The sequence below is a fragment of the Corvus moneduloides genome, chromosome 3 (assembly GCF_009650955.1).
Source record: "Corvus moneduloides isolate bCorMon1 chromosome 3, bCorMon1.pri, whole genome shotgun sequence".
NCBI classification, from domain to species: domain Eukaryota; kingdom Metazoa; phylum Chordata; class Aves; order Passeriformes; family Corvidae; genus Corvus; species Corvus moneduloides.
In genome coordinates this window covers 52,828,230-52,855,020 of record NC_045478.1, presented here as the reverse complement: position 1 = coordinate 52,855,020, position 26,791 = coordinate 52,828,230, and the positions used below count along the sequence as shown (strand labels likewise).

Below are 26,791 nucleotides of genomic sequence, written 5' to 3'. Positions count from 1 at the left end.
CCAAGCAGGGACATCAAATTTCCTACCAGTCTGGTTGTGAGCAGTCCTTCACTGAAATGCAGTGACATAGGGTGGGAAAGTTGCATCAGATCCTCAGTTTGCTTCCTGAGAGTTAAAACCATTCTTGCTCCCCTGCAAGTTTTTGAAATCTCATTTATTGAAAATAGGATTTTATAAATTAGCATATGGCTAAGGTTGTTGCTCATGCTCTTGCTTTAGCTGGATAAGTGCTATTGTCACCTTGATATTGGCAGGTAATCAGGAGTTATTTGTATACCATACCTTTCCGTTGCCTAGGAGCTGCAAGGGAACCCTTAGTGTTGAATTGCCAGACATATTTGAGAGTTGGAGTTGTTTGTGAACATGTGCAGGATGAGGCTCAGTGCCAGATGAGACACGTTGGTATGTACACAGGCACAAGCTCCCACTGGAGTGGGACACTGCAAAGGCACTGTGAAGCAGCTTGAGGAGCAGTTATCCTGCCTGAAATCAAGTGCCCAGGGCCTGGCCCGCTGGGCTGCTTTTCCTTGGTCTATACTGCTTGTGCTGGGAACGCTGACACCTGAGTGTAGGCACATTAATCTTTCCACTTGGTTAAAGATCATTACCCTTTTAGTTGCTTGTATCGTGTATGACCTAATTTTCATCTGTGTATATTAAATCCTACACTAGACAAAATGTTACTGTCGAAAGAGGCTTCCTTCAGAGGGAAGGGAATCAGTTCCCAGAGACTTCAGGTTTCATTAAATAAATAAAATGAGCACAAGTACTTCTCAGTCGCTTCCACCACAGTTCAAGTCACCTCAGAAAAAACAGATCATCTAAAAATGATAGTTGTGTTGGGATTGTTCCACCTAAGAATTTTCCGACAGGCAAATTATAAAACCACTTATGAGTTGTTTACTTTATGTATTTGTTATAACCTGTGTACATTTGCAGGATTTTGCCTGCAAAATCTGTGACTCATTTCTCATTAGGGTAATCCTGAAATGACCATGAGAAGGGGAGAGCAGGCATTTGCAAAGTGTTTTGCTTGTGTATTTTAGCTGGAATTACTTTGATACTTCTACCTGGTTAAATTCTCGGCTGTGTGGGGTTGTTTGGGCGTTTTTCCTACAGTGGTTTAAGCATCTGTATGATATGGTAGATAATAAGGATTGAGGTTGACCAAGCAAATAGCTGACTGCAGTTACTCTGTATTCTTACCATCCTGAAATGGTGAGCATGAACAGGAGTTGTTAACTGCATTTTTTCAGATATCGTTTCTGAGAACAGATTCTGCTGTTATCTTCAAAGAATACTGTATTTTTTTTCCTGCTGAAAAAGGGATACTTCTTGAAGTACATCTTTTGTTTCGGATAAACACATAGATAGATGTATGTATTGGTAAATCTGTATTCATTGTTTTATGTTTTCTTACTGCTGCTGATACAAGAGGCTCTCTCCTTAACCTCCACCAAACTGTGTCCTCTCAGCTGGACAGCCGAAACCCTGCTGGCAACTGACACAGGTCCAGTGCATCATGGGTATCACAAATAACAGTTTTACTTATCTGAATTTTTAACTTCTCTTTTTAGCACTCCATAATCTTATTAATACTGTGAAACTTGAATTTTGTGGTTTTCAGTTTCATTATACCAGTGCTGAGGGGTGTGTGTTATGCCATCTTTATAAGCATGCTTAATTTTAAGATAACTTCATAATTGCTTATGACATCTTCTGTTATTCTGAAATGCACAGCATATGTGTTTTCATGGATATGTCAGATACTCTTGCAGTACAATTTTCCATTTAGTCTTTTAGATTGACATTAAAATAAGAAATCAGAATAAAATAGGTTATCTTTTTTCCCCTAGAAATCAGTCTGTTATTTCAGAATAATAAGAACATTCATGCAGATTCATTTTTTGCTTTAGCTTTTAACAGAAACAAAAGTTTATTATTTGTTAATAGTTCAATTGTGCTTAAAATTTGGTGAGAATTGAAGAGTTTTCTGTCTTTTCAGGAATCCTAAATGATGGAAGTATTAATTTCTTCTCTGCTTGCATAATTACTGATCATTACTTGGATTTTCTCAGCTTTTTGACCAGCTTCATACACCCAGCTGAATACAGAACACCTAATTGTTTTTAAACTGTAATCTCAGCATTAAAAACAGACGTCTGTAATGCTGTGTTTGTTACTTTTAGTTATCTAGATGTAACAGCACAGGTTTTGGTTGGAAAACAGCTATGTTGTTTCTCATAGTGTCTCTTAAACATCCGGATCTTTAATCTAAGTTGCAAGGTTTTAGTACAAGGTTCTGAGATCATCCAGTGCCTTTTTGTAGTATGTTTTCTGTAAATCAAAACTCTTGCAATCTGTCTTTGATCCTGCTCTACTTTGTGTGTTTTCTAACCCTGCTACTCCTCTTCCATGCTTGCTCCCCTCTTCTAATCCATTTTTATTTTGGAGGAGAAGCACACCAGTGATCATTTTCAGCTCTGATAGTTTTTTCTACTGAACTATGATTCTGTCCTTGCCTGCTCATCTTCCACAAGAGGAATCTGAATCCTGGATGTATCATGTTTTCCAGATCTATGGGTTGCTTCTCTGAGTCTTTTTCCAGATGTTTCTATTTGATAGCATGGGAAAATTAGTATTTGGGAATTGTACCAAATATTGTTCCACATATGTCTTCTGAGACTTCTGGGCACACTGTTATTCATTTCCTTCCCTTCCTCTCTTCCATTCCCCCTTCCATCCCTCCTTCTTTACCTCCTTGCTTCCTACATCCCTAATGTTCTTGAGGTCACCTAGTTGATTGGTTCTCTGCAGTCCCCCAAAAGGACATATACTAAAGTTACTGCTTTAAGGTATGGTGCTTTACGGAAGAGTTGATCCATAAATCCTATTTGTTCTAGTGTATAATCTAATACATTGTTCCTTAACGTCTTAAATATATTGAAGCACTTCAATATTCTGGAAAGAGTGATAATCAAGCCTATGTGTATTTTGGTGTACGTTGTGGGTGGAGGAGGGTGTGTATGTATACCTTAACACAAACTTAGAGATGTTTTACAGATATATATATATTAAAAAAATGTTTATAACATTTAGCAGTGTAAGGCAAATTGGGCTCCTCTAGGGAAGTTTGGGAGAAAAAAATTTATAACACAAAGCCTGTATCTGCTTTTGCTGCTGAAGGCTATACATTCTCTTAAAATCCCTTTTCTTATCTCTAGTCTTTCACAAATACAAAATTACTTGTTCTTTACATTCCCCAGGAGACTTTAGAAACATTAAAAATCACAAACATTGTAAAATAAATAAAATAAATAAATAAAAAATATTTTCAACCATCGTTTGTTGCTGACATTTGCTCTTCCCTTTATGATGCTGAAGCTGACCATGTGAAGACTTCTATTAGATCAAAATAGAATAGTCTAAAACACTTTGGATGCCACGAGGTCATAATTCTCATATTTCTACACTCATCTTTTACAAAGGAAGGGAAGTTAAGAGAAAAAAAAAAATATACACTTTAAGCAGTAATGAGGCTGGAGAAATAAACCACCTTTTGGGCCTAATGGAAAATGAAAAAACGGCGCAGTGATTTTACATGAATAATCCTTTCCATCTTATAAAAACACCTCTTGCTACTAATGCAGATATGCGCACAGGAGAATAAATGCTGTTTGAATGCTGCTTTAATTATCTTTGCTGTATTTATAACTGAAGGCTCTTGATGAGAACTTTGGTGAACTTTACTCTGTATCTCTATAAAGTTGTTTTCCTTTACTAGTTCTCAAAATTTCTTGCAATGTGTGCAAAGGTCTGGAGCACTTTTGATGGTTTCTAATGACAGTCAGTTGATGAAGAAATTTTAAAAGTCTCAGCAGTTGTTTTCAGCCATGCAACTATGAGTAAACCCTCTTTTCCAGTTCAAAATATGTTGGAACACAGTATCCACTTCTAAATTTTGTCATTAAGAAGATTCTTTAATAATTCCTTTTTAAGCTTTTGTAGTTTTTCTACTAACTATACTAAGTCAAATTATAATTTATAATTTATTTGCCTTATTACAAGACTTCATTAAAATGTCAGAAGATTCAGTTTCTAGGCAGGGTATTACTGCAAGAACTGTGCATGCAGTGTTCTTCACATATGGAAATAGCTACAGCAGTTATGTTCTGCAGCTTGAATTAACAATGATTGCAATCTGTTTTTATTAACTCAAGGAAGAAAAGCAGTGTAGTGATATTAAGAAAATTAATTACAACTTTCTAATCTAGTAATTAATGTGCAGCTGGTCATGAGTGCAGTTAGTGCATTTCAGTAATTTGGCAGTCCTGACAAATAATCATCATCTGTTTTAAGGTAGACAACTGTTCACTAATCTTTGCTCAGATTTTTATAATCTTTAGCATTTCAGGATGGTTTTAACAGCATAGAGATGGTCTTTTACCGTAATAACCTGAGCTGAAGTTCAGCTTTATCTTTCAGAACTGAGGCTCAGTTGTAATTTTTAGAACCATCTTTTATTCTTTTCCAGTGTTGTACTGAAATTTCTTCTGAAGCAGTTGCGTGAAATGGTGATTACTGGTAATTGACCTGCATATGTTGAATCGTCTTAAAATGCTACTGAGAATTTAATGTATCCTGTAAATTGAGATGCTTCCAATTAAATAGAGTTCTTATGATAATCACTTTCAAAACTAATCAAGTAATATAATGGTGTTACTAAAAATCTTATTGACTTAATTTTGAAAAATTAATAAAGGTAACCAATGCAATTACTGTAATGGTCATACTAGTTGGCATTTTTCATAACCTATCCCTAAATGTTTTTCAGAAATGCAAGGAGAAAATAGAAATTACCTAGGTGTGTTGAATTAGCATGACAAGGTGACTTGAAGGGGAGAGTATTTGTGTCCTTCTTGCTTTCTTTATGAGGCGTGAAGGTTATTGTGGGTCACCCCATGCTCAGAGCCTCTTGTCTGTTAGGAAATCAAATGATACTGAACAAAAATTACAACTAGAATCCTAGCAGCAGAATTGATAAGAGAAAATGCTCTTAAGCAGACTGCCTGGTTTTGCTACTATCAAATCTGATCTACTAAAATCTACAAAGAATTGTAATCTTCTCAATATGGTTTATATTTAGTCTTATTTTTAACAAGTGATTGGGAAAAAGCACAAAGCATCTCTGTAGAGCAGAAACTGGAAATGGTGTAAAACTATTCAGTATCCTCACACTGTCACACAATGAACAGATAGTTAAAGCCACCTGATTTATTTGCGTAAGACTTCTGGGGAATTTTCTTGTCTTGTTTTAGGAATTTTGTTGTTGCTTAAGTTTTCATTAGGAATGCATTAGAGAAGGTGTTCTGGGAGACCAAAAGCCAGGAGTTTTCAGTCCAGTGAATCTTGCCCTTTCGCTTGTTTTGTGACACAATTTCAACAGAAGATGGACAGCATTTAATGCCAGAAGAGCTTTTTTTGTAGTACTTGAGACATTCTCCAGGAATTTAGCAGGCTTGGGTTTTTCACTTCTCAGACATACGCTTTTGTTCCCTAGGTTATTGATTCCTTTAAAAGAAAGCATTAGCTGGAGAGTCCAAACCAGATACTACTGATAGGTAAATGGTGGGCAGGTTATGCCTAAGGGCTTGTGAATAATTAAATCAGGGAGTCAATGTGGGCGTCTTCATTAAGTAGGTTAGTTCAGCTCAGGAGTTGAACTTCTTCAGTATCTCTTCCAGTCTTCCCTACTTGCTGTGCTGTGTTTTGTGGGTAACTGCAGAAGTGCCTAGAAGTGGATATTTGCTTGGCACCATTGACCTGCTTGTTCTCAGGCCATGTGGGGATCAAAACCTGGTTTTGGATAACTAAGTGAAGCAAAGCCATCTATGTCTTTTGTTTGATCCAGCTCAATCTGAGCAGAGAGCCAGCCAAATCAAATCTTTTAAGCAGAAATGAGGAGATTTGACTGCTCTATAATGACAATAAAATATATAAGGGATTGGGAGGGGGGGGTGGGGGGTGAGTTACTGAGGCTCTAGTCAAATAACAGCCTTGGGACCTACCAGGAAATTCTGTTGGTTTAATGGAAGAGAGCAAGATTCATGCAGATCTCATATTGGTTTTGCTTTATGCATAGCTCTCAGATACAGAAAAAAACCCAAACAAACAAACAAAACAATCACAAAAAATCAAACACTAAGTATGGAACTTGAAAATTATCTTGAGGTTTGTGGTTGACATTAATGACAGTGAATAATGCATGGTGGTGGTCACCATCTCATGCTGGCTATTGATTTGTGTTTTGCAGCCAGGGGCATATCAGTGGTTTTGCAACCCTGAAATATTCTGTTTTGTTCTTCATATCAAAAAAAAAAAAAAAATTCATTGAATAAACTAGCTTGCATTTCAAAATTAACAATTAGGCGGTACTGCAGTTTATTGCATTAGTTATATTGAACAAATTACTTTGGAACAAATGAAATTAATAAAGAATATAGTGAATTTGGCTTTCTTTCTGTTTAGACACATGGTTGAAAATAATTCATATTTGAATTGTTCGAATAATTGAATGGTTTGAATCTGCTTCAAACCATTTTGTCGGTATCCTAAGTTTCTAAATTGTTTTATTTTCAAATTTGCTAATTTTTTCCTTTGAAGTCACCAATGTAACACAATTTTCATGAGCATTTGCAGTAATAAAGCTCAGTTTGCACATGGCAAAATAAGAGTAGTTATATGACATGCAGCTGTTTGGAGAAAGAGCTGGAGATTTTTTTAAGTGTCTTATGTATTCTTTGTAGTTATTCTGTGGTGGATTAGGCAGTCCAGTACTCTAAATCAGTTTGATCACACTAACTTTCAGTTAGATCAGCTGCACTATTTTTGTGTGCTTTCATGTACTACAAGATATTACAACTGACAAAGAGTACACATTAAAGTATTAATTTGTAGATATGTAGGGTAAAATATAACCCTAAATGATATCCAGTGCTGTAACTCATTCAGCTGTGCTGACAAAATGGGTGGTTGCAGAACTGACATGGGTACTAATGTCCAAAAGCTCCTCCAAATTCAGTCATGTGTATGAATGCCTCAAGGCTTTTTGCAGCTATCTGCGGTTTTTCCTCACAGCATTAAAAGGTATGGAATATTAACTGCAAAACTTCAATTCTTTTGTCAGGCCATTCCCTCAGGCCCTGTCACTGGTCACCACAGAGAAGAGATCAGTGTCTGCCCCCTCCTCTTCCCCTCACAAGGAAGCTGTAGACTGTGGTGAGGTCTCCCCTCAGTCTCCTCTTCTCAAGGCTGACAGGCCAAGTGACCTCAGCCATTCTTCATGTGGCTTCCTCTCAAGTCCCTTCACCATCCTCGTTGCCCTCCTTTGGACACTCTCTTTTTGCTCAATGTCTATTTTATATTGTGGCACCCAGAACTGCCCCCAGCACTCGAGGTGAGGCCACTCCAGTGCAGAGCAGAGCAGGACAATCCCCTCCCTTGCCCGGCTGGTGATGCTGTGCCTGATGCACCCCCACACAGGGCTGGCCCTCCTGGCTTCCAGGGCACAATGACTCATGTACAACTTGCTGTCAACCAGGAGCCCCAGGTCCCTTCCTGAGGCACTGCTTTCCAGCCTCTCATTCCTCAGTATGTCCATACATCCAGTGTTGCCCCATCCCAGGTTCAGAATCCGTCACTTTCCCTTCTTGAACTTCATATGGTCACTGATTGTCCAGTCCTCTGATATGTTGAGGTCTCTCTGCAGGGCCTCCCTGCCTTTGAGGGAGTCAGCACTTCCTCCCAGTTTTGTATCATCTGCAAACGTGCTTAGCATCCCTTGAAGACCTGTGTCCAAGTCATTTATGAGGATATTGAAGAGCACAGGGCCAATTTGACGTTGTGTAGGCTGACTCTGCTGCTTTTTTTCCCTACTATTGCCATATAATTTTGGAATGATTATCGTAGAGTAAGTAGTAAAGAGAGTAGAGACATAATGCCTGGCAAGTCAACCTTAAGAATGAATAACCCAATGAGCAATGCTTTCATTATTGTGTTCTGCTCTGACTGACTTTTAGCTCACTACAGGCAGACTCTTGTAAGGACAGGGAGAAGAGTAGGAGCTCACTAACATGTCTTTATGTTGGGGAAAACATTCAGTCTGACTTCTTATCCAGTTGGCAGATGTGGGCTCTCTTATAAGTGTTGAGTTTGGTGGATGCACCTAGCCAACATCCAAAATATGTGGTGTTCTCGCTCTAATCTCACATTAAAACTGAATGTCCTTGTGTTTCCCTCTTTTTAATGAGCAGACCTTGACACTGTAGCACACCATAACCTAATTGAGTAGACCTGGCTTGAAGGATGTGGTATAACCGAATATAATTTTAAAAGACTTACTAGAGTAGTCTGTTGTTTTATATTAAACAAGCAGTAATAAAACCCCAGCAGTAAATGCCGTAGATACATGCGTGTTGCTGTAGGAATCCATATAGCAGAGAGTAAAGACAAAATGAGACTTGTATGTGATGGGCTAGTGTGAGACCTATTGAGAAGGAAATAAAAAGAGGTTAGCAAGACAGCTAAGTAGTTTGTTCTAGCAGTTTGCCTTCACTGGTTTAAACTTCATGTTAAAATGACGTTTTTATTGTTATAACACTGACACATCTTTAGGAGGAAATTAGTTAATAGGAGGGAACAATCTTTCAGCAAATTAAATGAAAGGCTACTATTTCCACTTGACATCTGTGAAACTGCTGCTACATTCCTTGCAGTAGTGCTTAGAGAAATAAATGAGCAAGTATTCCTTATAATTGAGCTTTAATGGTATCCATATGCTATATATCTTGTAATGGTGTTCATGTTGTGCAGTTTCTGTGTAGTATAAGAAAATTGAGTATTAGTATGTCAAAAGCCCATTAATGCAAGTGTCTTGATTCAATTCTTAGTCTTGACAGGCTCATGTGTTTTAAATACATCCTAGCAAATTGTGGTTGGTGCAGCAACTCTGGCAGTCTTTTCGGTTGACCTTTCAGGTTGCCCATTTCATGTCATACAGCCACCTCTCTAGGTAATGAAATCTATTGGAACAAAGAAGATTTAAAAAATTTATCATTTTGATTTTCATTCTTTTCAAAGGAACATTTTCTAACAGGCATTAGAACAGTCTTTCAGCAATGTTGTTTCACATCATGTCTTAGTTTCTACTGAGGCCACAAATTAACTGTTTTCTCTTTTACCCAGAATTCCTTTCATAAATTAATTGAGTTTTGCTTGACTAACTTTGCCAGCATTGTTTTAATGGCTAATAGCTTTTGGGCTTGTCTTTGAAGGCTTAAATATGTCATTTGAATATTCAGCCTGTTTTACAATTAAGGTTTACTGGCATCTGAGATTTTCATGAGTAGTACAAGTTCACAAGCCTACTTTTGAGGAAGTAAACTTTCTTTGTGAGGCAGATTGGTACGTTGTTAATTGGTCATGAATTGCCTAAATATGTCTTAGGTACTTCAGATGATTAGAAAAAGATGTGTTGCTGTCCATGGAGACCACAGCTGTAGCAGAGGTGGTTCTTCATGCTTGCCTGCTAGGGAGGAGGAGGGAGCCTGGCCTTCTATATTCCATCCCTGCATTCACCCACACATCAAAGAAATTTGGACTCTGGTTGCTGGCCCTTGAAGACACCCTTTGGGAATCTGCCTTCCTGAAAGAGGCAGGAGTGAGAAAGGGGAGTCATCTCAGTTTTTTTATTTACTCTGATCACTTTGACTTGGGCCAGCGTGTTGCTCTCATACTCCCAAATACGTAATATAATGAGTCAAGAAGTTACTCATAATAGACCTAAAGGTAGTTTATTTTGTTGGCTTTTGAGTTCAAGGTCTCTCTGGTACTGAAGACAATTGTGCGCATTACCAAAAGTACTTCTTTTGAGTGACATTATCTTTCAGAAGTGTCAAAAAGACTAAACAATATGCCATATTTATCCAGAATATATTGCATTCCAGACATGATATTCTTTGTACTGGAAAAACAAATATGGTACTTCTTTCATGACAGTTCTTGCAAGATATTCCATGGCATAATATTCCAGTCTACAGCTAGAAATACAGAAAGGAAAAAAGGAAAAAAAGGGCAGGGGAAAAAAAAAAACCCTTAAAATACTGATTCTTTCACTAAAGTCATCAAGAGCAGTGAGAGATTACAAAAAAACATTTAAAACCTTTGACCAAATGTTTTGCTGTTTTGCTGGAATTGGGACAGAAACACAATTTTATTAAATGCTTTATGAAACTGTATCATCATTGTTCTCATTGATAATTTATAAAAGAAAAATAGCAATTTACTTTCCCTCTGTATGTTGTTAATATGCAGAAGCTTTTTCAAGGTGATTGGTGAAACATGGTGTGCAGGAACAAAAAGTACACATATTGTCTCCAGCAGGGTTCCAGAAGTGTGGGGGTTTTTTCTGAGCATTTTTGTTGTTCTATTACTTTAAATAGTAATCTCTTCATGCTTATTTCACTTCATCCTTTATTATATTATTTTCATTGTATTGATTAAAATCCCATTACTGTTAAGAAAAGCTTATTTGACTACTTGATGCCAGGTCCTTTATTATCTGATAATCTGGTTTACAAAATCCTCCAAGGAATATCTTAAATGTGGCCATGAGTAGTAGTGCATGGATTGTGATTGCATTTTTAAGTACTTTTAGAAAAATGTTTGGTACTTCTCATTTTCTGCTCTACCAGGGTATCAAACATCTTTCAGCCTTTTTCAGCTCTACTGGATTGTTAAGTAATTGGATGGAAAACTCTTTTCCTTCTTCAGGATATTTACTGTAGTGAAATAATATTGTAATTTAATACTGCAAAAAGGTTATGAAACAAGATTAATTTTTCTTTAAAAATACAAGTCTTGACTAATCTGGCTTTCCTGAGTTTTTGAGGTAATGTTTGTCCTTTTTAATTTCTTCGTCTTTTCTTTATGGTGTATTCAGATCATCCTGGTACAGAATTTTTAGTACATATGTGAGAATTAAGATGTGCCTTGTCAACTGAGATAGTCAGCATCATTCGTTTCTTGTAAGTAGCTCATCTATAAGATGAGCAGCAGCTGTGTAAAGGTATTTGTTGCTTGAAGTAATAATAAGTAGACTACTGATGAAGTTCAGGGTTAGGTGGAACACAGCTGAATAACTGATAATAGAAACTCTTATCACAGGAAAAATTGAATAGGGTTATTTTCTCAGGTGAAAATCAGGTGTGTATTAGATTTATATGGGTTTTGTTGGTTTGTTTGTGGCTTTTTTTTTCATTTGCCTGCTATACAGTAGAAAATTTTCTTGATCATACCTTAATTAATGAATTTGATCATATTTTAGCCATTGGTTGATTTTCTGTGAAGATACGAACAGTGATGGTCTTGATTCACTTATAAACATGTGATCCAATAAAATAAAATTTAGTGTTTATTAAACATGGAGCAAAAGCATAACATTCGGAATCAGAACCTGATAAATACCGTGTATAACTTCCTCTAGCCTAGTGATATGCCTGAAACGAATGTCATTTGAGAAAAATAGGGATGGCTCTTTATTGTTAAATTGCCTGGATTATACTGAAAAAATGTATTTTCTATAAATGTATAAAGTTGGGGAAGAGGATGTAAATTGCATGTAAGTACTTCCTAAAAGTATTGACTTCAATTTTATTTTTATATGGTTAGTAGGCATTCAAGGACAAAACTGCATAAGCAAATGTGTCATTTGCTGGGAAAAGAAAGTTTTTTTACATTGTATTACTGATTTTTAGAAAGAGAACCAGCTCTCAGTCCCCAAATCTGAATGGCATTAATAGGAAGGATTTATACAGTGATACTGGTATTTCGGTCTGGCTGCAGGGATTCCCTGCATTCGTATTAACTTACTGTCTCTGCAACAGTTTTAATGACAGCTACAGGATTTTAATGCTTGATCAGTGCCTGTTACAGCGACCACTGGTCTTTCTGTTGGCTATGAGTAAGGATCAAGGCCTTAGTGACTGGCACCGAGAAAAACAAATGTTTATCTGATCCCAGAACAAATGGATTTATATGACACAGCAATGTGTGGGTAAAGAGAAACAAGAAGATTGAAGCAGACTGGAAGAAGAGGACATTTATACTTTTCTTAAAGCATTTGTCAAAACAGATTATGTCTTTCAAAACACTAGTCTGAAAAAGACTACTTCAGTTTTTTTAATCTGGGGAAGCTGTCCCTTTCAGTGAACCAGAATGCCATTTCAGAAGAGTTTCATACAGCTGTCACAGCATCTGTGACAGCAGATACTGAAGAGAGGTTTCCCTCAACAACAGTGGTGTCTCTGTATTGTACATGTTTAGATTGATACACATATCCGCAAATGCATATGCAAGTGTAATTTACAGCATTTGTTAAGTTAATGTTAATATCCGATGAATATCACAGCTGCAAGTCCTGTGACAAGCTGTCCAGTATCTGAAACCACTGTTGATCCAGCAGCTGTATTAGAAGGAGAAATAATTGACTGTCAGTCAGCAAGCCTTTGACGTAGGCTCCTTGCAATGACTGGTAGCTACAAAGCGGCTTGAAACAGACCTTTGCAACTTGTCAGCCCATTATTTTTAATAACGGAGTCATGCAGTTAGTGTAATGATTTTGCTTCTATGATTCAAGCATTTAATGGCTCCACAGGCGGCATCAAGCACAATAAATGTGACTAGATCCTTTGAAAGACTTTTTAACCTGAATGACTGTGAACCCACATAAAATATTTTCATGACATGAGAAGCTAATACGAGCTAATTGAGTTCAGAGAAGCAAAAGATTAAATCCACTTTTTAGATTTACTACCTGATGATAAGGAATGCATATGAACTGTATAGACAACAATGATACAGATATATTTAAAATGACTGAGATTGAGATTATATTATTTTGGGTACTTAAAAATTAGTACCAGAAAGTGGGAAAGTGGAAATTAGTGGCAGAGAAATTACATATAGCTGTCACTTGCCATCTATGCTTTGGTGCTTTGAATCTTTACCTGTTCTTTTAAGTCCTCATCAGACTGAAAAGACCAAATACTGGGATTTTGTCCTGTCCAGAAGATCATCAGTGGTTTTTTTTTTTAAAAACTAACTACAGCCCTTCTGATAGAGAAAGCATTGTTTTCACAATGTTTCAGTACAGTGATACCCTTGATTGGGTTATGAGTGTCCTTAGCCTGAACTGGAGGGGACCGCTGTTGCAGGATCTCTATCAGACACATGTCTCTGCCTTCCATTTGAGGATGTGTGGAGACAGCTTGATCTCTAGTGACTGTCAGTAAAAGAAAGGATATTTCATAACAAGGAGGTTGACTAGGAGAGCAAGAGGAGAGTTGTGGAGCCAGAAAAGAAGAGAGCAGCCAAAAAAAAAGGCCCAACAAACACTTGAGAAGAAAAAAGAAGAAAGGGAGTTTCTGGGTTTTAACACCAATCCTCCACCCTATTTCTGTTACCTAGTCACCTCCAAATGCAAACTGCTCAACACTCATCCTCATAACAAATTATTTTACAGACAAAGGAAGTTAATGACATTTCTTTGCACTTGGGCAATGCAATTGATATAGCAAAAGAACAATTTAGTGAAACTTGAACATCAGTTACTAGTAAAGGAATTCTGATGTGGGATAGAAACTAACTGAAGTCAGAAGTTAATGAACTGATCAGGCGAGAGGTTTTATAGCAAATCCTCAGGAGAAAAGAAAGGATAACCTAGAAGTTGAATGCTGGAAAAGTGATACAGAACAGGGAGCAGAGTCTTACAGAGGGATGTACTGACTAAAGTATATCAGGAGTGCCAAATGCCATGGCTACAGTGGTTTTAAGGCAGCAAGCAGTCTTAATGTGAGATGTGAAGTTCTGAAATAAGCTTTATAATTAAGCAGTTAGTTTGTCTTTTAGTGTTATAAGGCTTGGTAGAGAGGACAAAAGCAGAGATAAATGGTGTTTCTCATAGACTCTTCGAAGTTCTTAATTATCTTCCTGCCCAGTGAATCTGCTTCTGAGAAGCAGAAGTTAGTTTTTTCTTGCTTTGCTTAGGATGTTTTTTTTCCTTTGGGTTTGGCTTTGTAAGGTTTTTGACTGTCAGTAACACTGAGCTACACCACTTGCTACAGCAGGGAATTTCATTCTAATACCACCTTATTTTATTCTGTCTTAACTTATCACATGGATGGCAGAACTGTGAAACTCCATTCATTACTTTTATTTCCTGTATTTTCACTTCTCTCTGGGGACCTGATTAAAAGTAGTCCATGCTAGTACTTATTATCTCTAGTGTTGCTCTGTTGTGTTCTATTCCCTCTTGCTTTTTTAGCCTTTGGAATTGATTAATTAAACCTTAGTATATAAAGTAATAGGAAGCATGAATTGTTTCGTTTATTGATTAGTGTGTTGTGGGAGACATGTAGGTCTGTGCTGTGCTCAGATAACTTTTATCAGAAGTAACAGTTCTGATCTATTTTATCAGAAATAACTATAACAAGTACAGTTTTAGTACAGTTTTAGATGGTGATACTGAAAATTACCTCTAAACACTTGACATGTGTCATAGTGATATTTCAGATCATGTAATGCCTCACTACTAATTGTCTGTCCCTTTCTCATACTCCTCCATGTGGGCATGTAGATGTAAGCTTAGTGCTCTGTTGGTTTGCCACAGAGTGCCAGTTCCACAAGCTTTGATGCCCCTTTAGAGCACTGGTAATGTGAGAAGTGTCACAGGGCAGACAGCCATAAGGAAAGGGTTGTACAAACCCTGCCTATAAAATCCTAAAGAAAGTCAGTCTTTTTCCACCGAGAAATGTTACAGGAATTTGATGTAAACAAAGCAGCCCAACAGTCTGAATGAACTGTTTTGTAAAAATAAGATACTCTGATTATTTTAAACATCAATAGACACAGTATCACTAGATCCAGATGTCCAAAAACCATGTATCAGACTACAAAAGAAGTATACGATGGTGCCTGGTGGCTTTTGGAGCCCATGGAGGAGGTGATTTATTTTTACTCTCAGCAGCTGTCAGACTTCAATGCATACAGTAAAGCATGGTCTTCCCACAGGCAATTTCACTGGCCTCTGCTTATTCTCTGCTGCTCTCCAGAGGCAGATGAGATTGTTTCCTCTTCATCTTGGTTCTCTCTGGCATTTTGGTCTCCATCTGGGTCTTGGCTCCTCCTGCTCCCTGTCTGCTGTTTCCATTCACTGTAATGTTCTCTCACTTCAGTGTTCCCCAGGAGCCATCACTACTCTGACCTAATCAAGAGCAGATACATTTCACCATGGAGAATATTTAGTGGGCTTTCATGTAGAATGACTTGGACATGGAGCAGACAGAACTCTCTTGCCTCCCCTGTGTCTTCCACGGCTGACTGGTCCTTCTGGGAGGTGGGGAACTGTCCTGGCAGAGGCCATAGCACAGGCTGGTACTGGAAATTCTGTACTCCATGTACCTCCTCACTTTCTGCTTTTACATTAATAGTGCTCTTCAGTCTCTGTTCTGTCCAGTTTCAAGAGAAATTGACTGTTGAGTCGTCACCTTGGTGAAGATCAGTCCACTGGATAACATTTGAACATTTTACCCTTTTGCCTGAAAATACAGTAAAGAGCCGGTGACCATTCTAGGGCAGCTCTAGAGGTCTCTGGGTATGTTTCCTTATAAAGATAAAAGGCAAAAATGCTGGGAGGAGGGTAGCTTTTTTTCTTGAAAAATGTAACAAACATTGCCTTTGAAGGACCTGATGAACTTCATGGAGAAAAGCAGGGATCTTGTTTTAAAATCAGTTTCATGTTAGCATCTTTTTGGGGCTGTGCTGGTAGTTTCTCAAATGATGAACAGTTAGCCACAGCAATCTGATTTTTCTACTCTCATTTCCAGACAGATGATGATGTGCATGTGTCTCCAATATGAATGTGTGCATCTCCTGCACTGACATCGCTGAAGTGTCCAGGAGATCAGCATATATTAATGATAACTTTATATGAATAGAAAAATAGACAGAATTAATGTTCTCAAACTAAATAGCTTTTGAGGCTATACCTCTTCATTATCTCACTCGTTGCAGTAAAAAATGTTCATGTTTTGTGTGACGTTGCGGACGTATGTAGAAATTTTTTTATTTCCTGTCATCCCATAAAATTCAGTAACCACTTGTGTTAGTATTCTTCCTGGTCTTGCTGATGTCACTAATTCAGTGTCTGCCTCCTCCTGCTACATCAGCATCCCTAGAGATCACCTCGCCAGGTAATGGCTAATATCAGCCAGTCTTCAGAGAGGGCAGCTGGGCTGAGCAGGAAGCTGCCAGCTGGGCAGTGGTTAGGCAAGGGCAGTAGTTAACACATTTATTGTCACAGCTGAAAAACTAACCAGCTGTAAAAATTTGCCTACATGATCCTTCTTAAAATGAGGAATAAAACAGATGTCAAAAACTACCCTGTAGGCTTGCTAGCTGATTTTCAGTTTCTTTTTCAGCTGTCTCCAGCTGTCGAGACAGTGCATGAGAGGTGCTTGACCAGATTGTAATTGTAATCATTTTCCTCTCTCAGAGAAGGGATACCTTGGAAAAGTCAGAGCTCCAGCAGGAGTCTGGATGCCTTGGGTGATTCTGGGACCACTTAAGCCTGCAAAAAGTTAATTGTCCTTTACTGGAAGTTGGATAAGAAGATATTCACACTTGCTACTGGGTCTAGAAATACGCAGTTACTGTGCAAGTCCTGTCACAGATTCCTCAGTTTGACCCTGCCTTGGTGGCTCCCACCCCAAGACTTGGTGGAAGACTTGAGTGCCAGTGGTGTGTGCAAACATGGGATTTCTGTACCTTTCTTTCTGCTCTCAAACAAGTGTAAGGATGATTTTCCAGTTATGGGGAAAACAAAAACACATTAAATATTTTTGAAGCATTAAATAAATCATCAGTTTCAGTGCTTGTCAAAACAAGTCCTTAAACCAAGATGCTATATATTGTACTTTTGGTGGTGGGGGAGAAAGAAGTAAATTAAAAAAAAAAAAAAAAATCTTTAGAGCATGTAATTTATCAAATAGAGCAGTTGAAACTTTAGCAAGCATTGCCTGTGTGTTCCATAGTTGGGTTTGTTTTTTAATTTTGCTTTAAAATACGAACCTCTAATTAAAAATTTTCTTAACAGCTTCTTAATAAATCAAATCATACAGCATAATTTATTAGCATTCTTAGCTGCAGTACTAAAAGGAGAAAGATGTAGCACAGGAGTTTGAAGGGAATCTCTTCTAAAAAGTATTAACAGCAAATCATCCTTTAACTCCCCCAGTGTGGTCTGTAAAATTGGATTTAGCCTCTCAGCAAGTTGTTAGGAAGGAATGTGTGTCTAATGATCATCATTGGTTTCTGGGAAGAGAAGAAGCCACTCTTCATTTTTTTTTTTGTGACACATTGACAAATGGTTCCATTCAGGGCAATCCAAAAAATTATTCTTATGAAAGTATTCTCAGATGTGGCAATCCTAAATAATGCATGAAACATTAGATACTCTATGAAAATGGCCTCTCAGAATCATCCTTTTGGCTGCCATTTGTCTCCCTTTGCTAGGTGATCACATATCATAGGATGGATCAGGTTGGAAGGGACCAGAGTGGTTCATCTGGCCCAACCTTCCTGCTCAAGCAGGGTTATCCTAGAGTACTCTCCCAGAGGATACCACTGTAGTATCCATAAAGTATTTTTTCCCCAGTATTTGCTTATTTTTTTGTTAAGTGTGTTTGTATATTTAGAACATATTAATTGTGGGGTTTGAGTTCAATCATTTGCCTAGGAAGTTCCGAAAGCAATTAAGTTTTATTTAGCATTTTTATGTATTTTGTGTCATCTATGGCTCTATAGCAACTTCATCTTTTAAATATATTTTGTTTAAAATCACAAATAGATACTGAGTATGTCAATGAAAAACCCGATGGCTTACTGACCTCTCTTCATTTGTTCTAAGGAGACTTAGTTGATTTAATTAAATTAAAATATTATGAAAGACTGGTAGTGACAGAAAAGAAATAGACTGAAGTCTTTTGCAATATATAAACACTTCATTAGAAATGCTGTGACTGGACACTATGTATTCATACTGACTTTTTATAAAATGAAGACATGGGAATAATGAGCAATTCTGCCAAAATGGATTGTGCCCTTGGAGATTGTTCTTACTGGATTGAAATACAGAATCATAGAATGGTTTGGATTGGAAGAGGCCTTAAAAATTATCTAGTTCCTAAAAAAATCATTGAAGATAAATTGTGAGCTAGGAAAAAACTTATTTATGTAATTAAAGATTTTAAAATATAACATTACAGAGTGTTTATCTCCTGTCCTCCCTTTTGTTATGTGTATTAGCCTGTAGAGAGTTAAAAATCCCATCTGGTACCTGTGAAGCTAATTGAAATTTTGAGGTTTGGCACTTGGCAAGGGGTAACTGTAGGAGACTGGTCTCCCTGGGTTTACTCTCTAACAGGAAAGACTCCATCTTCAGTTTAATCTCCTCTGTGAAGTGATTTAATTCTGTTATCTCCCTGTACTGATTATCAGGGAAGCCCCAAAGAGATTAATTTCTGTGAGTACCTTTGGTGGAGTTGCAGTGCTCTCACATTTCCCCACCTTCTCTCGTGGTCAGACCTGTAGCTGACCCACAGCGTCTGTCTGCTGAATTACAGTGTGGGATTTCATCTGTGCAGCCAAGCGGCATGTGGTCATAATTTTAAGACTAAAACATGGAAAAGCAATCATACTATGCTTCCAAAATTGTCTGGGGACCACAGACTTCTTTTGGGGAAAAAAGCGGGTGATAATTTGTGGTTTTCTTTGACAGGAAAACCTTGATAATTCCACATTACTTCAGTTTTCAAGGCACGTTTGCTTGGGGGTTGAGACTCAAGGAGAAACATTAAGTGCATCCTGGGGTGCTGGGAGGGGAAGGCTGCAGGAAAGTTTGTGTGTCCAGTGCAACACTCTCTGCCTATTTCTCAAACTCCATTTCTCATCCCTCTCTCCTGGATGTCTGAGGGGCAGCTGGTGGTGTGGGGTGACATAAGCCAGATTCTGCAGACTGGGCTGGGCAGCACTCTGCTCCTGCAGAAATCCTCTTAAAACAGGATTGAGCCTAACCAATTCCAGTCACAAGCTGTATTTTACAGGCAGATCCTCCTTGGCCCCTCAGCGTTGCTGGTAGTAGGAGGCACAACCTGCATGCTCCAGCTCTGGTGAATTTCAATGGACCCTTCTCAGTGCCATCTTCTCATTTCTCTCTCATAGCATTTTGCATTTTCACCTACAATCATAGGGTAGTTTCTTACAGAAAAAAATCAACATTAGTAAAGTCCAAAGGGGCTGTTGGGAGTTATTTTCATATTTAATTCCAAAACCTCTCTCAACAACAATACTTGGACACTTCACATTGTTGCTGCTGGGTCTCTTTTATTCTGGCCTTTCACCTTTTTACTGGCTAAGTCTGCAGGAGGATACTGACTATTCTGCTGTGCTGGTGCATTTTGCATTAAATATTGAAATTCTGACTTCTTGCTCTGCCTCCAGATTGCTGTCCTGGCAATCCTCCAGGAAAGGTTGGGGTATAATAAGTTGTCTGCAGAGACAAACAGTTCTGCTCACTGATGACAAGAATTTTCATAAGTGTTTTGACCCTTTGAAGTATTTGTGCAGTTTCCCTGAGGATTTGCTTTTCCTTTCAGTTGAAAATTATCTGCTGTTTTATATATATTGCGGATATAGTGTAATTTTTTAAAACTCTTTTAAATATTGTTGTGCCTCTGAATTGCAGTAATTTTTTAAAAAGCAACCTTTGAATACTTCCTCTGTGGTTCCCTCTCTTGGTACACTCCGTACATTTTAAAAGACTTAGTGATCTCGTACTTTCTGTTCTTATGTACAGATGGACCTACAATGGCCTGCTGGAAAAATACTGAGTTGAGTTACCAGCAGCCCAGGTCGTTCAGGCTCATGTTTCCCAAGAATGAATGACAGCAGAATTACAAACACTCGTTTTCAGATTCTGTGGCACTCAGTGTCCAGAAACAAAATTTATAAAATCAGTGAGAAATATTATAAACCAGTGCTGATCCTGCTTCTCTGATCCAGATCCTCACTTCAAATTTGTCTTACTTACATACTACCAGTTATAAGTCCTAAAGTTCTATGAGTATGTTACAGAAATTTTGTGTGTGTTTTATGCAGTGTAAAATAAACAATTTTAGACACAGTGATTTGAGATAGGTTAAAATCGTGCCCTGTAAACTGAAATTATTTTAGTACTCATCTGGATCTTCAAAGTAGTTTGAGTAGTGTGTCTCCTTCCCCCTTTCCTTCCTGAAGTGTATAGTAGGAGTTTTGTTTCTAACTCTGGTGTCAGTAGATGACTGAAACTTAGTACAGGTTGTAGTGAGTATCAACATAAGAAAAATTGAAAAAATCGGAGGCAAAGTAAATTACAAAAAGAAAACAAGATAAAGGAGTGCAACTAATATAAAGAGTATCATACCTGGCCCCCTTTGCTGTCCTCCATCTCTTTCAGAAAAGTGCATTTGTGAGCTTACAAGACACTTCTGACATTAAACTATTAAACTGAGTAAAAATAAGATGCAAAAAGTTTTCAGTGCTTTACAGGTTTTGCTTTGATTGGGAGGAGTGATCTGCACATAAGTTTGGCACAGAGTCATAAACCACCCTTTGAGGATCCTCCAGTTGCCCTGATCATTCTTTGGGTTCAGATTGCTGCTGTAGTTTCTTGACTTAAGTAGTGGTCATCCCCAGAAAAAAAACCATGTAGGAACTTGCAACATCACATAGGTTTGCTAAAACTTGAGAGTAGAAATAAAACCTTTCACCAGAGACTCATGTTTGCATCTCAAGGCTTCAGGAAGCCAGTGCATAACTTCATAACCGAAGAGTAATGAGATACCCAGCGTTGACGTTATGGCTGAAGAGTAAATAGGTACTTAGCATTGCTTTTTGTAACTTTTCGAAGTTTCTGCTCACCCTAGTAACAGTAATGGTGAAGAGCTTGAAAAATGTCTGGGTTGGGAGCGCTGGTTATGTTGTCTCATGCATGGGCAGAAATCAGTATTTTACTATGCTTAGTTATTAAGATTTACTGAGCTGTTTATTTATTGCATGTTATTTTCTAGGGCACCTCAAGTAATTTATAAATGTACTTATTGGTTATAATCCCTGACAAAGATGTCGTTTTCCATTTACTTTGTTCTGTTCAGGTCCTCTCTTTTTAAAGTTCTATTCTGTTTAAAAGTATACAATATTTAGGATTTGGATGGTGGGGAGGGCAGGGCTGAAAAAAGAGCACCCTTTTCATTTCCTTGGGGTTTTTTTAAGCCAAGATACTGTTAAACAAAAGTCAAATGATCCGAGTGTGAAATCTCTCACATTCTGTATGCTGAAACCTCTGTTGAGTATTTCCTGGTCTCTACTAATGTCTCTTGAGGAGCTGACTGTCTGCATAGTGCACACTGGACTATCATCTTAAAATAAGGATGGAGTAAATGGAATCAGAAGCACTACTGTGAGTGTTCCAATCAGTGTGAGAGAATATGGAAAACTTACCTGTTCTGTTGCTCCCAAAGATGAAAGATATGCTATGAAGATTATCAGAGGGCCGGAGCACCCATCCAATGAAGACAGGCTGAGAGAATTGGTCTGTTCAACCTGGAGAAGTCTTTGGAGAGACCTCACAGTAGCCTTCCCGTACCTAAAGGAGTCTGCAAGAGAGCTGAGGGGTACTTTTGAAAAGGGCAGTTAGTGATAGGAAATGGGGGAATGGCTTTAAACTGAAAGAGATTAGGTTCAGATTAGATACTGAGAGGAAATTTTTTAATGTGAGAGTGGGCAGACACTGGAATCAGTTGCCCAGAGAAGCTGTGACATGAAGCAGTCAAGGCCAGGTGGGACAGGGCTTTGAGCAACTTAGTCTAGTGAAAGGTGTCCTTGCCTGTGGCAGGGAGGTTGGAACCAGATGATTTTTGCTGTGCCTTCCAACCCAAACCATTCTATGATATGAGAGAATACCAGACATCCGCAGGTGAAGGTTGCATGAAAAATAGTTGAGGGACTGAAGTGCAAATCCTGGGTTCTACCACTTACTGAATGAGCTTGTCAGTTTTGACAGGGCTCATGTCTGACACTAAACCAACACATAAACTTGTTATTTTGCAGATTTACCAGAAGTATGTTGATGCCTTATTTTTCTAACCAGCTGAGCCAACTGAAAAAAATGAAAGCTACATTAAATAGTACGTAAGATGTAACACAGATGTTTATTTCTACTTTCTTTTACATTAAGAGTAAAGAATGCAAGTTTGTAATTTTCAAACCATCTTAAACAAGAAGAATCTTCCACTCATGGCAAAACACATTGCTGCATGCAGAAATCCTTTTGACAGCTGTGTCTGGAAATTCTCCTTGTTAACAAGACACACTACATCAAAGCGTTCTGGCAGGTTGTATTGATATCAGCAGACACTGGGGTGGGGTGCAAGTAGGGACTCTATTACATTTTCTGTCAATTTTGGTTGATGCCTTGCTGGAACAGCTCGATGTTTTCACTTTGAGATTGACTGAGAAACTTGATAGAAAAAAGCACGTGTGCTTTTTCCATTTGCACCATAACATGGTAACTTTTCAAAATTCCGAGGGTTTTTTTTTTTTCTTACTGCGAGCTTTATGTGTCACCTCTTTTAATCTGAGTTATTTGGAAACAAGATGTTTTCATCTAGAAGTCAGCAGTTAGAACTTGAGGTGGTGTGTACCAGAGATGGGGTCTGTTCTTGGGTGAATAACCAGTCTGTAAGTTCTTCAGACCGTACAGAAGAGGCTTCCAGACATGTTGTCTGCAGTACTCGCCTTGATCCTATTTTCTGTAATATCTGATGCTTTCATGTTACCGTTCAAAAAAATTCCAAGCCACAGTAGATTGAAGTGCAGACTTGTAAACCAGGTGTGGGGTTTCTCTTCATTATGTAAAAAGTATACTAATCTTTGTAATACAGCTCTTAAAATTAGATATTAAGATCCCATGAAACTTGTGTTCTGTTTCAGTCACACAAGTACCATATCAAATTGGGATTGTGTGCATCTTTGCAGTACCCTGATTTCATTGTGTCATTGATTTTGGTCTGCAGCTATGAAGATTAGAAACACTTTTTGGGCAATTATTTACATCAGAGGACTTCCATGTGTCCCAGCCTCTTGCTCCTTTACGGTCAACCAGGGGAGCCTCATCAGATCTCTTTCCTTTGTGCTCTCTATGCCTTTTCTCTGCTTTTAAAGTTTAATGACTTGGTTTTATTGTGTGTGTCTGGCAGAAGTCTCAGAATACCGTGTTAATATAGTTAATGGGGAAATTGATTTAATGGAGTCTTAATTTCCCTGTATTGGTTAAACTTCAGTTATAGATGATCTTTTGAAGATGAGCTCTTAACATATCTGAGAACTTCCATCATGATTTTTTGGGTTTTTTGCTGGTTTTGGGTTTTTTGAGTCACATGTTAACTCAGGAAGAATGCCCTATTATCAACTGCTAATTGATGACTGTAGTGGCTGCTTATGTGTAAAATTAAAATTTTATTTATATATGGATGCATTTGTGTTTAATGCTGTTTACAACTTGGAAATGAGGAATACATTCCGTACCTAATAAGTGTATTTATATGTAATACTTATCCTAATAATATTCCCATCCAATATGTCATTATTCCCCTAGATGCTCTGGAATATTGGCTGGCTTTTCTTTAATTTCAGGGGTTTTTTCTGAATATTGCTGCTGGAAATTTCAAGGGGAAAAACAAAGCCACCTTTTTGTAATGAAACTTTAGTAGACTTGCAGTCCCGAGTCTCAACTAGCATTAGTTTCTAGTGGGGATTTAGCAATAAATGTGCTTTTCTCTATTCTCAACACAAATCCTAAGATTAATTTTGCTGTGAAGTATCTTTAGGTCGTAATTAAAACTGAAGTTACTCATCCTGGTAAGAGTGCCCAGACAGACAGTACATACTTATCCTACCCTATTAAATTCTCATGTATTAGGAAGGATATGCTGCATGCAGTACTTGTAACTCAAAGCCTCTTCTGTAGATATGCATTATTTTAAGTTAATAAACAGTTACACTGTAGAAATTAGAGTTAGAATTGGAGAGTGCTGTGTTAAGTACAGGGGAAAACAAGCAAAGTATGAGAATGTTTTCTCATAGTGGTTTTTCGTCGTGTCTTTAAACATGATATTCTGCAATGAAATGATACAGTGATAAGTGAATTGGAGACATTTGTGAGCTAAAAGACTGTGTTGTTGCAAGAAGCAACTTTACAGCCTAAGCAGAGCTGGACTGACGTAATTCAAGGTCCTGTGGTGAAATCACGGAAGGCTGCTGAAGCATGGTTCCTTACATGTATATAAAGTACATTGTAGATTAATTATCTTCTCATGATAATGGTATAGCTACTGCCTATTACATTTCATTAGCATTGCCTTATAGATGCTCATGATTATTTTCTGTCTTTCTCTTCGCCCCGTTTTAGTGGAATCGGTCGAAATTGGCCGTGGGCCTCTGGCGGGAGCAGCATTTTGGCAGAATTTGGGACTTTGCATCTGGAGTTTGTACATTTGAGCCACCTGTCTGGAAACCCTGTCTTTGCTGAAAAGGTTAGACTGCTCTGTCAAAATCATGTTGTAAAAGAAAATCGCATATTCATAATATGAATGGGGAAAGATTTGGATTTTCCTCAGTTGTAAGCATTTGTCACATTTTCTGTAATCACCTTGGCATGTTTTTGTATTAAAAAGTCAAAAATCTCCTCCGAAATTATTCTGATGTATATTCTTCTATATGGCCCCATAAAACATTTAATTTCTGTTTATGTTCTAAATTAGTATCACATGAAACAATCAGACTGTAGAGCTTTCTTCAGTTCTTTAATTAATGGGATGTAAGCAAAACCTGACATTATATTCAGGATAATAACTGATGTCTAGAGAAAGCAAAGCACCATGATGATTTCAACAAGTTTATTCTTCATACTGCTGTATAATATCAATTCTGTCAGTGAGGTTAGAAAGCCCTTCCGTTGCACTGACCTATCAGAAATATACTTTGAATTCTCTTTGGGGAAGGAAAAAAAGTCACATGCTTAGACAAAACCGTTGTTATGCATACTAACTCTTCCAAAATTTGATAACATTGTCTTCTGGATACTTTCTATTTACATGAGCCATGGAAAGAACTCCTCCTTCCCTCAATTCCCACCTAAACAATTTTGCATTGCTTTTTGATGTACTAGTAGCCAGCAAGTCCCGTTCTTCATAATACACTTTAGCATTTATCTTCTTTTTATTTCCTAATTAAAACTTAGACTTGTTTTGATTTTGTATTCTTACTGCAGCTGCCCCATTGTATCAACTTATTTATTATTAAGTTGATATTATCAACTTATTAATCTAATTATTGATGAGACTCCAAATGTTTAGCAGTAGGTCTAAAAGCAATAGTCACATCTAAAATTATTATTAGGAAAGGACTGAGTGGCTTTGCAGGAGTAGCATTGTCAGCATTGGAATAAATTTTGTGAAGCAAACTCCTATCAATTTTCATGTATTTAGGGGTAAATTTAAGGACAGTTTCTCTTAAATTTGAACTGAGGAGGGGGAGTGGATGGGGAGGGGGTGGCAGCACTGAGGAATAGCCAGAAACAAATTGACAACATAAGTTAATTTTCTTTTGACTTTTATGGTAATTTAATGCATAACATCTGTTCTACTACGAGACAATGAAAGTGTGTATCTTAAAAATCCTAGCCCATGGTTCTCCTACACATGCTCTAGCATCATACTCTAGCTGCAAGTTGCTGAAAATCTGTTTATGTAAGCTGTTCTTAAAACCCCCAAGAGATTGCAATTCCAAAGACCTCTAAGGCAAACCATTCCAGGGCTGGTACACTTGATAAAGAAGACGAAGCACTGGAATAAGCTTTGCCTGGAAGTATTCATAGAAAAACTTATTAATTGAGGTCTAGGACTCGTTGCAGCCTGCATTTGGGCAATGAATAGTGTCAAGATGCAAGAGGCAGTTTGTGTACCACAACAGAAATCCTCCTGCAGCTTGGAATAAGTTAATTTATCTTCTCTTTCAGTAGCTACTTCACTGGGTCTGTAGGCACTTGGGTTTATAATGAAGCTGTCAGTACCCTTTTGTTACAATTTCTGGCCCGCAGTACTCAGGATCCTCATTCTCCCAAGTTGCTACATTTGCTTTTTCTGTGAATTCTAAAATTCAGTATAACTCATTTCATGTGCTCTGCAGTGGATTGTGCTGCTGGATGGCTCCAGCTGCTGAGCATCTGGACTGTAGTTGTTTCCCCAGGCATCTCATTTGTAGTGAGCTCCTTAGCAGTGCCGGTAGAGCGCTCAGGGCTGCCTGGGTCCCTGCTGCTGGGCTAGCTGGTTGTATAAAGCTCAATCAGTTCCAGCCATGCTCTCCTTTCCAGGCAAAATTCCTTTACAGTTCACTTCCACACCTGCACTAGGTGATAAACTTAATATTTTTAAATTATTATTTAAAATTATTGTTATTAAGCTTAATAGCAATTCTGATTTAGGTATACAAGGAATATAATGCTGACGCAGCTGAGCTTAGTTAAGGCAAATAGCCTCAGTGAATTTCAGTATCCTGTGGAGAAGGGAGATACTCTTCATGG

At 37.9% G+C, this 26,791-nt stretch overlaps 1 protein-coding gene across 1 annotated transcript in view; it reads left to right on the top strand.

Annotated features, from left to right (window-relative positions):
* Positions 1-26,791, top strand: part of MAN1A1 (mannosidase alpha class 1A member 1) — a 142,990-nt gene that overhangs the window by 89,807 nt on the left and 26,392 nt on the right. The window contains exon 6 of the mRNA XM_032101574.1: positions 24,620-24,743. Within this exon, the coding sequence (XP_031957465.1) occupies positions 24,620-24,743 (124 nt within the window). The remainder of the gene's footprint in view (positions 1-24,619; positions 24,744-26,791) is intronic.